This window comes from Colletotrichum tamarilloi, assembly GCF_030869305.1.
Source record: "Colletotrichum tamarilloi strain Tom-12 chromosome Unknown Scaffold_181.1, whole genome shotgun sequence".
NCBI lineage: Eukaryota > Fungi > Ascomycota > Sordariomycetes > Glomerellales > Glomerellaceae > Colletotrichum > Colletotrichum tamarilloi.
Window position 1 is genome coordinate 44,618 of NW_026849564.1, and position 12,204 is coordinate 56,821.

General features: G+C 52.7%; 4 protein-coding genes across 4 annotated transcripts; all 4 read left to right on the top strand.

Annotated features, from left to right (window-relative positions):
* Nucleotides 1-41: 41 nt before the first annotated feature.
* CTAM01_15851 (fungal specific transcription factor domain-containing protein) lies at nt 42-3,057 on the top strand (the record flags this gene model as incomplete). Its single annotated transcript, XM_060531845.1, has 3 exons — nt 42-773; nt 826-1,191; nt 1,249-3,057. 3 exons carry the CDS (start codon nt 42-44, stop codon nt 3,055-3,057), a joined length of 2,907 nt encoding a protein of 968 aa, XP_060373591.1.
* A 1,284-nt stretch (nt 3,058-4,341) lies between these two features.
* Nucleotides 4,342-5,219, top strand: CTAM01_15852 (uncharacterized protein; the record flags this gene model as incomplete). Its single annotated transcript, XM_060531846.1, has 3 exons — nt 4,342-4,462; nt 4,621-4,826; nt 4,950-5,219. 3 exons carry the CDS (start codon nt 4,342-4,344, stop codon nt 5,217-5,219), a joined length of 597 nt encoding a protein of 198 aa, XP_060373592.1.
* A 2,549-nt stretch (nt 5,220-7,768) lies between these two features.
* On the top strand, nt 7,769-8,832 carry CTAM01_15853 (uncharacterized protein; the record flags this gene model as incomplete). The annotated part of the gene is made up of 2 exons (XM_060531847.1): nt 7,769-8,259; nt 8,316-8,832. The coding sequence occupies 2 exons, from the start codon at nt 7,769-7,771 to the stop codon at nt 8,830-8,832; spliced, it is 1,008 nt and encodes a 335-aa protein (XP_060373593.1).
* Nucleotides 8,833-10,222: 1,390 nt separating this feature from the next.
* Nucleotides 10,223-12,000, top strand: CTAM01_15854 (aflatoxin B1 aldehyde reductase member 2; the record flags this gene model as incomplete). The annotated part of the gene is made up of 5 exons (XM_060531848.1): nt 10,223-10,360; nt 10,574-10,979; nt 11,086-11,386; nt 11,617-11,904; nt 11,997-12,000. The coding sequence occupies 5 exons, from the start codon at nt 10,223-10,225 to the stop codon at nt 11,998-12,000; spliced, it is 1,137 nt and encodes a 378-aa protein (XP_060373594.1).
* Between the last annotated feature and the right edge of the window lie 204 nt (nt 12,001-12,204).

Below are 12,204 nucleotides of genomic sequence, written 5' to 3' on the forward strand. Positions count from 1 at the left end.
CGTCCCCAGATATCCGACGGACGGCCGACAAAACAGACGCCATGGACAACTTCTCGCCGACAAGTCAACAGTCGAACCCCACGACGCCAGCCAACGCCATGAATGCCAACCCCCACCATTCGCCAAACTCCCCGACCATTCACGACTTTCCTGCCCTCAGCCGACATGGCGCGACCTCTATACCTCCTGATCAACCCGTGGCTATGACGGCCTCCGGCCAGCCAGCCCTCAATCCCCGAAGCTGCGTCACCTGCCGCCGACGAAAGGTCCGCTGCGACAAGCAAATGCCGTGCAGCAACTGCCGCCGCGCCGTCATCCAGTGCATCTACCCGGCCCCCGGCCGCGCCCCTCGCCGTCCCAGACCGAAAGATCCGAATGCGCCGCCTAAGAATTCGAGCGAGCGCGAGGTGGAGCTAATGAAGCGCCTGCGCAAGTTGGAGGGAATCGTTGAGGAGCTCAGTGGCCAGATCGAGGTCGAGAGCGGCACAGGGAGCAACAGCGGTCGCCAGAACTCGAGCACAGGCAATTCGCCCGAGGCTTTTGGTAACGACCTGAGCTCCGAACGCGCCGGTAGCACTTCCAGCGGCGCTGCTGTCTTGAGTGCATTCAAGGAGGCCGTGACGCCCAACAGGATGGAGACGGACCCAGAACCCAAGAGGCCTGTAGAGAGGCAAACAGGCATAAGCAGGTCGTTTGGCCGGCTTGTGCTTCACGACAAGGGCAAGACGAGCAGATACGTGAGCAGCGCATTTTGGTCCAAGCTCAATGACGAAGTGAGTCACCCGAGTCATGTTTTGTGCCAAGGTGCTGACAAGGATGCTATAGCTTGACGAGCTTCGAGAAGAGACGCATGCGTTGGATCAAGATACCGATGATTCAGATGTCGAGGACACGCCAGATCACTCTCCAATACAGGATACCGACGCCGCGACGGACCATCATGCCTTTATCTTGGGATATCGGTCTTCCGATGTCGACTTGCGCAAGCTGCATCCCTTGCCATCTCAAATACCCTTCATGTGGCAGGTTTACCAGGAGAATGTGGAACCGTTGCTCAAGATCTTGCATATCCCGACCATGGAGAAGCTCATTCGCGACATGCGACGCAATATCGACGAGCTGACTGCCGGTAACGAAGCGCTGCTGTTTTCCATTTACTATGCAGCAATCACATCCATGGAAGATGAAGAGGTAAGTCCACATCATGTCAAAATCCATCACACTTGACGATGACTAACCAGTTCACAGGTGGAGAAGAACTTTGGATCAAAGAAGGAAGAGATGCTCTCACAGTATCGCTTCGCCCTCGAGCAGGCACTCGCAAAGGCCAACTTCCTCAATACCTCCGACATGGTGGTCCTCCAGGCTTTTGTCATGTTCCTCACGCTGGTCCGCAGGGAGGATGACACCCGATTCTGCTGGACGCTGACCGGATTGGCGATCCGTATCGCACAAGGACTGGGCATCCATCGGGACGGAACAAACTTCAATCTTCCCCCCTTTGAGACCGAAATGAGACGTCGCTTGTGGTGGGCTATCTGCACCCTGGATCTTCGCTCTGCAGAAGAGCTTGGCAGCGATCTCACCATCATCGACCGATCGTTTGACACCGAACTGCCGTCTAATTTGAATGATTCAGATATTGAGCCGGGAATGACAGAGGTTCCCAAATCGCGCCTGGGCAAGACCGACTGCGCCGTATCGCTGGTGAGATACGAAATTTGCGCACTGTCACGGCGGTTACACACGGTGGGGTCAGCCATGGCTGGTGTCTGTCCCAAGGACGCTGCATCAAGTCTCGAGGAGCGCGAGCGCATGCTGATCGAAGTTTACGACCGTGTTGAGGAGAAGTTCCTCAAGCATTGCTTCACCGACGACGACCCCCTCTTCTGGATGGCGGCCATGATCGCCCGTGTTATCATGGCGAAGATGAGTCTTGTCATCTATCAACCGATGCTGTTCCCTGGCAACGGCCACGAACTATCCAACGAGATCCGCGACAGGCTCTTCATCTCAGCCATTGAAATCGTTGAATACAACTACATCCTAAACACAGATCCCCGCTGTAAGCAATGGCGGTGGCTTTTCCAGACCTACCGACAATGGCACGCGATTGCCTACATCCTCATGGAAGGCGGGCGTCGGCCATGGTCAGCAACCTCGGAGCGAGGATGGGAAGCTGTCAACAACACGATGCGATTCGACAGAGACCCATCTGAAATTTCGAGGATGGCAGATCATATGGCTGTATGGGTCCCATTACGGAAGCTAAGCGCAAAGGCGACGAAGCATCGCGAGGCGGAGATTGTCCGTCTCAGAGCCGATCCGGAAGCAGCACGCCAACTGGACGTGGACGATCGTATGAATCCCATCCCGGCCAGACTTGGACCAGTGCCCGGAATGGAAATCAAGCACCTGCAGATTCGCACCCGCTGGCGTAACCTGGTACGGACGGATGGCGGCTCAAGCCCGCTACCACCGCCGGCAAACAACGTAACGCAAATTCAACCCGTGCAGCAGCAGCAGAGCGTAGCGCCCCGAGGTCCGGTTCCCCAGCCTGCGAACCCGACAGTTCAGGCTCCGACGCCCGCACCGCAGCAGAGGGAACCCGAGTTCATCGACACGGTAATGATGGCGCGCGGGTTTAATCCCAACCATATCTGGGAGTATATATACCCGACGGCGGAGTCCATGGCAGCCGACCCGAATAATACGCTCTTCCCGCCCAACGCCTCGCAGCCGCAAGCGTCGCAGTCTATGATGTCTTCGGCAGTGCCATCGCCCGCAATGTCAACTGGACAGGGTCTTGATAACGATCAGCGACTCAAGCAGCAGGCCATCGCGATGCAGTCCCAACCTACGGTAGCGTCGTCTCTGGGGGACAACCAGCCTCCGTGGCTGTGGTCTGACCCGTTCACGTCCATCAATAATGTGCCTGTTGACTCCATGGACGTCAACATGGATAACATGGATGACTTCAACTGGCAGAATTGGCAGGAGAGCATCAAGGGATTTGAGATGGATCCTGACAACATGCCCCAGAAGGGAGCATGGTAAAAATGTATAATGTTTCCGGTGTAGTATGTGCATGGTTTATTTTGGATATGGATTTTGGATGTCTCCTCTCACGCGAAGGCTCTTGGAGAGCTATGTAATGATACCCTACGGAAGCAGATGTAATGAATGATGAGATACTTTTCACACTTGGTGCGGCGCCTCGCATCAACTACGACTGGCGATTATCGACCCCATGCTTCATTGGTTTGCACCTCTCCGCCGTCACAGCATCCGCTTAAACCTCAACCCCGTCCGCCCACATTCACTCGACGCCGACCTAACCACCACCGCCATCTCCACGCCCTTGCCCTAAGAGCGGGCTTCTCGTCCACGACTCTCAACAGTAACTTGGTCTGGTGGTGTAGTTGGTTATCACGTCAGTCTAACAGCTCGAGGGCCTCACCCCTCTCGTCTGCCACACTGAAGGTCTCCGGTTCAAGTCCGGGCTAGATCATCACATGGGCGATTGGTTTAGTGGTATAATGACCGCTTAGCATGCGGTAGGTCCTGGGTTCGATTCCCAGATCGTCCATCCTTTTTGAGGAACTCAGGTATGGGTTGTTGTGGTGATGTTGTGGTTGATGTTTTGAGGTTTTGGCTGTCTTTGGTGGTGATGCTAAGCGCCGTGTCGCAACGATGAGAGTGTGAGGGGCTCTGTTTTTTCAGCGGTTTTTTCCCTTGCTTAATGTGCCCTACGTATCTTTCAGAATGTCAAAATCGATTAAAGAGCCATTGTTACAGATTGCAAATGTACTCTTACCCACAGCCTGGAGGCGAAGTACGAACGAAGTGTATTGATGGGGTGAGATGGTGTCACCTCAAGCGAGAACAAACACAGTTTGCCCAAGGCTGACCAGGCTGATTTTCCCAGGTGGCCCCGCAAACTGCAGCTATGCGACCAAGCCGATCAATACTTTTTTTTACCCTTTACCAACGACCTATGCCCTCCATTCACCGGCCCAACAGATTGCGACCAACGTGAACAGCATCTCTTGTCCAACAAAGACGAAGTGAATACATTTGCCGTCCTGAATGTGCTCAATAGGTCTCGAGCCGAACAAAGAGCGATTCCAGTGAAGGGAGCGTTTGGGTTTGGTATATGAGTCAACTTCTACCCTGGTGAATTACCACTCATTCTCCATCAGTTCAAGTCAGACCAGCTTCAGCACCACGACGCTTGCAACCAAGAGATATCTCTTTCTTGTTTGAGCACTTTAAAAGGCTTGCGCTGCGAATTCTGCCTGTTCACTTCTTTTATAGCTTTGGAAAGGTCGCAGGGTAAACATGGCGGCCCCAACCCCCGAGGAGAACCCCAACTTCGTTCATACCCGCTCGGGCGTCTCGGCCATCATCGAGCGAAATGGCATGGTAATTGTCGGAAAGCGTTTGGGTAGTCATGGCGCAGGTGAGATCTGAAACCCACAGCCCTCATCACCAGAAGACATGATGGTGGCTGCCTTCAAAGTCGTTCCCACGTTCCTCCTAGTTCCGGCTGTTATCCAGTCGTGCCAAAACTTTGCTAGCCACTTCGCTCCGCAAGCTGACTAATTTGTGAACAAACAGGCAAGCTACAAATGCCCGGCGGACACATTGAGAAGAACGAGCATCCCTTCAAGTGCGCAGTGCGAGAGACGTTTGAGGAGACCGGTCTTGTTGTCAAAGCCATCAAGAAGGGGCCATGGACAAGTGATGAGTTCGAGAAGGAGGGGAAGCATTATATTACCACTTTTGTGTGGTGTAAGATGGAGGATGAGACTGCTGAGCCTGAGGTGAGTGGAAGAACGCCCGGAACCCTGCCCCGAGTCTCCTCAGTCTTGTGAATGAGCGAGGATGATATTTGGAAGCTTGAGGGAAGGCGAAGACATAGCTTGACTGACTTTCAGTTTAAATAGCGAAAGGAGAAAAATAAGTGCGAAGGGTGGGTGTGGAAGTCGGCGCAGGAGCTCAGAAATGACATCAATCAGGGCAAGGGGTTTAAGCCGCTGGAGAATCTCCTAGCAGAAGACGATGTTGAAAACGGCGTTTTTGAGCAACTTGAAAAGCGTGCTGAGGCCCACGAGAAGTCCGTTAAGCTAGCTAAGAAGGCTAAGCTCGCTGAGCAGACCCAGGTCGATGAGCAGGCTACAGAGGTAGAAGTAGACACTGCGCAGCAGAGCGTCTAGACCTCGCATTCAACATCAGGGCCGAGAGATTAAAGAGCCTGGGACGTCAGCATTTGCTTTTACATCATTGAAGTACCGAAATTACATCGTAAGAGAGAAAAAAGAAGAAAAGCAATAGAAAGCCCAGTACATACTAAATGTCTTGCGCAAACAGGCGTAGAGTCTGCGAGAACCAGCAACAAAAATCGCAGCATACCCGGGGGCGGCCCCGTGGTGTCATGCATGATTTGCTCCTTCGGATATCTCGCACTTTGCCCAGAATACCCACAAGCACTTGTATCCGTAGTTGGGCTGATGGGGTTACCTCGAATCATCAACAACCATGTACGGGATGGTGTTTGCAGATCTCACTGGAGCAGAAAATGGGCGGAGACGCAGCTACGGCTTCGAGATTCAAGCTTTCGGTGGTTGAAAAGTGGTTAGACTGAGCCCAGAGCCGGGCCATTGGGAACCAAAGTCCCTTTTCAAGCACCTTCATGCGCTGCTGCGCGTGGCAATCGGGGATGGCTTGGGCCACTGCGGGCGAGAACTTTGGGAAAGGTAGTTGGGCTGATTCCCTGGATTGACGGAAAGGCTCGATGACGTCCCAATTGCTGTAGCTATGTGTGGGTGAGCGATGGAGGTGATGATGCGATGTGGAAGATGTTACCGCCCCCAATGCCTGTGATATCGATTCTCAAATATGGAGCCGAATCATGCTTCAAATTAACTGGCAGTCAGTCTACAGAGCAGAGGCGGACAGTGGACATGGACAAAGCAAGGGTAGATCCGCGACAGCCCGGTACATCGTTCGCAAAATTCACTTAGCCCTGAATTGTCGAAATAAGAATGAAATATCCGTACTCTTTAGAATTCAGTTTTGGCCCCGAAGACCTCCGGAAGTACGGGCCCTACGGAGCACGGATACGAACAATTCAGCGAGTCTCAAGTCTCAACGGCGGCCGACCCCTGTCCTCTTCTGACGGAGGCTGCAGCCGAGATTTGTCAATTCGAAATTTGGCTGTCACTTTACCGGGGGCTGGGGCTGCAATCCTTCTGCCTGGAGGATTTGCTTCAGGCCTTACTCCGTACAGGTGGCTCCATCTTGAACACGACGTCAACTCCGCGCTGGAAGAGGGTTCTGGGTAGGAAGTGAGGAGATGCTTCTTCGTTTTAGCGTTGTTGGCTGTTGCCTTGGTAAAGTAGACAAGTGGAGAGTATGAAAAGTGAATGTCGACATCTGTTTAAGCATGTCGGATGTGAACTCCGTTGAACGGTGGACTCGCTGGGGTTTGCAGGGTTGGCCTCCATTGTTCAGGTCTGTCGTGTGGTTTCTGAGGAATCGACTGCTGGGTTCTCGTATGTGACTACAACCCCATCATTCTTGGTATTTGAACTTCCCGAGCACCTGGAATCAATACATCTTCCGATCTGATGGGTTGAGGAGGAGGTCTCGTTGGCCGTGAGCAACTCGACCTCAAAGCTGGCGATGAAACTCTGTAATATGCTGTGATTGACCAGTTTGCCGCGCAGACTGCGTTGGCAGCCGGGCCATTTATAGCGAGTGCCTCAAGCGGCAATTTCGCAGCGATCAGTGGCTTAGACTAGGCCAGGGCTTCCCCTCAGGAAGTATGGGCTTGGCGGCTACCGTTACATCTTTCTGCAGCCCTGATACGAGTCTGTCGAAAGCATGAGTTGATGAGGCCGTTCCTACATGAGATGGCAGGGTGCCATTGGCAGCTCAGCTCTACTGCGACTGTGTCAGTAAGAGACTGAGAGCCAGGGAGAGAGGCAAAGTTCCAAATCTCACTTGCATCTCGCTGGCCCTGCCATCTCAACCTCCCCAAGTGCACGGCCGCTGGCAGAGTTATTCGACCGCCTTAATGGGCTGCCTAGGCTTACTAGATCATCTTCTTGTCGCCCTTCCGCACCCCTAGCTAGCGGGCGCAACAGCGCCAAGGATCATGACCTTGCCCGCTGGACACCATCTCGTTGCCTACGAGCTTTGATGGGGGATCCATTAACACAGCTTGCAGCTTTTGATGCTGCTATTCCCATTGGGGAAGTGTTATTCGATATGGAGTGCTCGATTCGAGTAAAGAGAAAACCAAAGTCCCTATTCCCAAGCCCACGAGCGTCAATGGTGCTGCCCGCTCATAGTGGGACGGGCAAGGGTGAGGAACATGACTTGATTCTTGCTTTTCTCCAACAGGTCGATCATTCAACACGGTCTACGGAGCCTTGGAGGATCACTTGCCCTGTGCGTCTCCCCTGCTCTTGAAGGTTGATGAATGCAATGAAGGATGGACCTGGGCTTTAATAATCTGCTTGCTGCTGGTCCTTCTCTTCTGGGTGTTGTAAGTGTATATCTTGGCTGCCACCCCTCCGAACCAGCTCGAGATGTGGTCCTTCAGAAATTTTGCCTTCTGAATTTATGCCCTTTCACTACATCGTCACGTTCAACTTGGCACTCTTGATCTCAGTCATTACTTAATACACAAAGCATCTATCCATCGAGTCGATTAGTGGTGGACATAGACGAGGGGCGTATCACATCATTCCATTCAACAATGCCATCAAGTTCACCGGAAAGACACTTGGTCGCACCGGACAACAGCAACATCGCCTCCAGACAGGCATCCCAAGACTCGGACCGCGAAGTAAAATACCAGACAGGATTGATGCCCGCCGAATATGCGGGCCTCGAGGTGGCCTCGCCCTCACCGGGCATGAAGTACTACCAGCCTGCGCCGGGCGCCGCCCCCGAACCGGTACCGGCACCTGTCCCAGGCGGATACGCGCCGTACCAAGATCAAGATCAGCACAACGGCTCCGGGTACGAAAGCCACCAGTACCCCGCACATTCAACGGCCGGAACGGGGTACGGCGGAAGCCAAGCGGGGATACCGCCAAAGAAGAATAAGAGGATATGGGGCATCCCGGTGGCGACGTTTTGGGTAGCTATCGTCGCGTTGGTCTTCTTTCTGGGGACGATTGGGGCGTCTGCTGCAGCGGGAACGATCGCACAGGCGCATGCGGCGTATGTGCAGACGTGCCAAGCGTAAGTGAACATGAGCAGCCAAATTTTGGAAGCAACAGAGTCTGACACCAGAGCAGCAAACTCGAGCAATCATCATCTCCATCAGCGTGCGCTTCTAGCGGATCATCAGCAGCATCCGCATCGGCATCAGCTCCGGGAGCCTCAGCACTCTCAGCATCCGCCTCAGCAACAGCATCATCAGCATCCTCCACTTCGACCTCACTCGCCTATATCCCGCTCCCAGGCCAAGCCTCCTCGATCCTAGGCGAAGCGACAACGAATTGCCCCGATCTTAGTTCAGAGAACAAGACGTATACAGTGCCGAACTCGAATCTGCGCTTCGTGCGCGAGTGCGGCAACAATTACCCCATGAACGACCTGGGCCACATCCCGCTGACGAGGATGGAAGACTGCATGAATCTGTGCGCGGCACTTGCTGTCACGACGCAGAGCGCTGATGGGCCATGTGTGGGTGTGGCGTGGGTTACGGCGGGGAAGCAGGGGACGGATGAGAATTATTGCTGGTTGAAGAGTGCCAAGGGGGCGCCGGATCCGAAGGCGAATATTGAAGCTGCGTGGCTTGTGAGGACATGAGAGAGGTGCGAGGCGGTGATGAGTTAATCTTGGGAGTGAGATGAGCGAAATGTGATAAGAATGAGATGAGAATGAGATGGGATGGGATGGGACACTTCTGAGCGGCGTTGTCGTCGGCATACTCTAATACCACGATTATCATATTCATCTCTGGTAATTAATACTACCCCGATACTTTGAATGAAAATCAATGTTAGATACTTGTAAGTGGATAGACTGAGTTGAGCAGATGCTTCCAGGCTTGAAGATTTCACGATACCAATCAATCATACTTTGACTACGCTCGAAAAGATGGCGGCTGCATTTGAGCGTGCGGAGGCTGGGCGAAGTCGGGTTCTCTTTGTATTTCATGTGACGACCTGACATTGCGCTCATAGCAAAAACACGGCTTCAGTCTTCCACAATCCATTTCGAGCCGAGAGGAGACCGCTCATGAAGACATCTCGGATGCGCCGGTCTTAACTCCGGTCAGTCGGGACCAGTGGCCGGGCCCTATTCCGTACATAGTATTCCGTAGTGAGTTTGGCGTTGTTTTACGTGGTCGCACCGTGATTAAAGGGAGAGAGAGCACGGTTAATTAAGGTTTCCGTCAGGGGATCAGAGGGAACGACCTCACCAGACGCGTCCATCCTTATGGATGCTTAGGTAGCGACGCGACTCAACTTATCTGACATAGTTTCAACGAGCATTTCATCAATCAGCTTCATCGAAACAAACCTGGCCTGAGAAGCTTGCCATCTCGCAAATTCTCTGAGTCATACACCTGATCTTCAAACTGTCAAACACCCAGCCAACCCCTGTTGGTATTCTTACGACGCGTGCGCGCTCACCTACTGTGAAAACTCATCGTGGGGCCACGCCGCTGAAGCTCCCATCACTTTGCCACATCCCCTTGACTTCAACAATTTTCATCACCAAAGCTGGCCACCAAGCTCGATATATGATTTGTTTGTCTCTCATACGACTTGGGCAGTATCGATAATCACCTCTCTACGTACTCATTGCTACTCAATCATCGAGCTGCCTACACTACAATTGCCCGCCCTTCCCGAAGCGCCACCCAAGCAACATCGCGCTACCACACCTTTGTGCATATTCAAAGACTCGCAAGGTCTCTGCGCTTGGTTCACTATGGCTTCCAAGAAACCCGGCAAAAGCCGCGAGGTCAACTGCAATGGTTAAACCTCGAGCGGCGGTCAGGGTAAAGTTAGCGGCAAAGGTGTCACTAAAAGCAAGGGCAAGGACCGACGCAATGAATTCAGGAGATATGAGAACGATCGCAAAGTCTCCGGAGGGACTTGAATACTAGCTAGCCGAGGAGAGACGGAAAGAAGGGGAAGCGAAGAAGGAGGCGGAACAACAGGCTAAGGATTCGCGAATACAAGATGAGATGGAATACGCGCAGCTTGTTCATCAATGGCACTCGACGGAGGCCGAACGCGGCAAGTTCGCGTTCCAAAAGTGTCTCAACCTCGGCCGACAAGCAGTCGATTCAGCATCTCTACCTACATACTCACTTGAGACTCCCGTATGTTTCTCGCTTTGGTCGACCAACATGTGCCAGGACTGGGGTCTTGTCGACATCCCCAACGGTGTTCTCTGTCTCGAATGCGACCACCTCGCCACGTTTCAAGCCGGCGGGTAGATGTGTAGAGGCACCATCAATTGGAATAAACGGCCGCTGAAGATCATGATGTTGCCATTTCCATATCCGGACGTGGCATATTCCCCCAAGTCGCAGGAAGTCTTTTCTCTTGCTTGCGCGGACGGCGCGGCTCTGGGCGGAATCCGCGATGAGCACTGTACAGCATACATCTGTATCTACGACAGGGAACGATTGAGGTTGACCCTGCACAGGGAACTCATCAACCCGCCTGGCTTCACCAGCAGATGGAAGAATCCTCACCATTTCACCACGGGATGGGCCAATATTTGGGGTCTAAGGAAAGAGGCAGGCCAGGTCCAGAGCGCCCTGTCAGCCACGCCCAGCATTTTCAGGGGTCAACCCTCTGAACCATTGGAAAACGAGAACAGCTTTCCGTCCGGCAGCACTGGCCTTCGAAACGTGAAAACGGATCACTTCGAAGAAGATCAAGTTTATGTTGGCGAAGAGGACCAGGTTCTTGTTAAAGATGAACCAGACTCTTGTTGACGAAGAAAACCATATTTCATTCCATGAAGTAGATCATGTCCCTGTTGGCAGAGGGGACAAGGTTCTTGTTGACGAGGAAGACCACATTTTATTCCATGAAGATCATCAGGTCTTTATTGATGAAGAAAGGGAGCAAGGGGAGAAGAAGAAGGAGGAGGAGGGAGGGTATGAAGAGGACAGCCATGAAGAAAGTTATCAAAAGGGCTATGAGGAAGATTATGAAGAGGAAGATTACGAAGAAGACGAGGATGACCCTGATGCGAAAGAGACTGATTCAGACTATGGGAATGAGCCGTACGATCTCGATGATATGAAATCTTGCCTCAAGGAACCGCCAATACAACGCCTAGGTGTGCCCGGATCCCCCGCCGCTTCTAACGTGGTGAGCTGGGGTGAGCATGGGTGAGCGGGGTGAGTGGGTAAGGAATCGGGTTATGGGAACGAGGTCACTGTCATCGACAGTTAGATGATTACTAGCTTTCCGTAACGATTGTATGCCTGGGTAATGGTTTTTAGTACTGTGAAGTACGGCTTTACCAAATGAAGTTAAAGAGCTGTATGGGACTGCGGAGGCGCAGTCCTCTCGCCCAATGAAGTCCTAACACAACCTTGATTATGAGACTACTTGCTAGGCAGCAGCGCGGCGGTCAACGTTGCCTACACAATGTATCGTTCAGGGTGCCTGTTCAATTTGAAGTCAGCATTGGCAAGTCTTTGAGCGATCTTCAAACATCCACCGTCGAGACGATGTTCCTGCACTTTCCGGATCGCCAGACCTCCATCGAGGACACGATAAAAGCGATGGGCGCTGCTCTGAACCAGGGAAAGTTCAAGAACTACGGCCTATCGAACTACTCTACCGCCGAGGTGCAGAAGGTTCTAGGGATCTGCGAGAAAAATGGGTACACCAAGCCCAGTGTGTACGAGGGGCATTATAAGCTATTGCGCGAGGAGTTGAGAAGGAGCTGTTTCCCCTATTGTGCAAGCATAACATGACATTTTATGTATACAGGTAAGTCAACATACCCACTTCCTGGCACCCCCCTGTTTCTGGCACCCACAAAAACGCGAAAATCCACCACAACCCAATGCCCACCCCCAACCTCCTTTTATCACAACATTTTCAATTCGCGTCCAAATGGGCTCATCTTTTGCACATGTCTTCTTCTATATATAATGCCTCAATATACCGAAGATCAGCTTCGTCAGGCTCTCGAGGA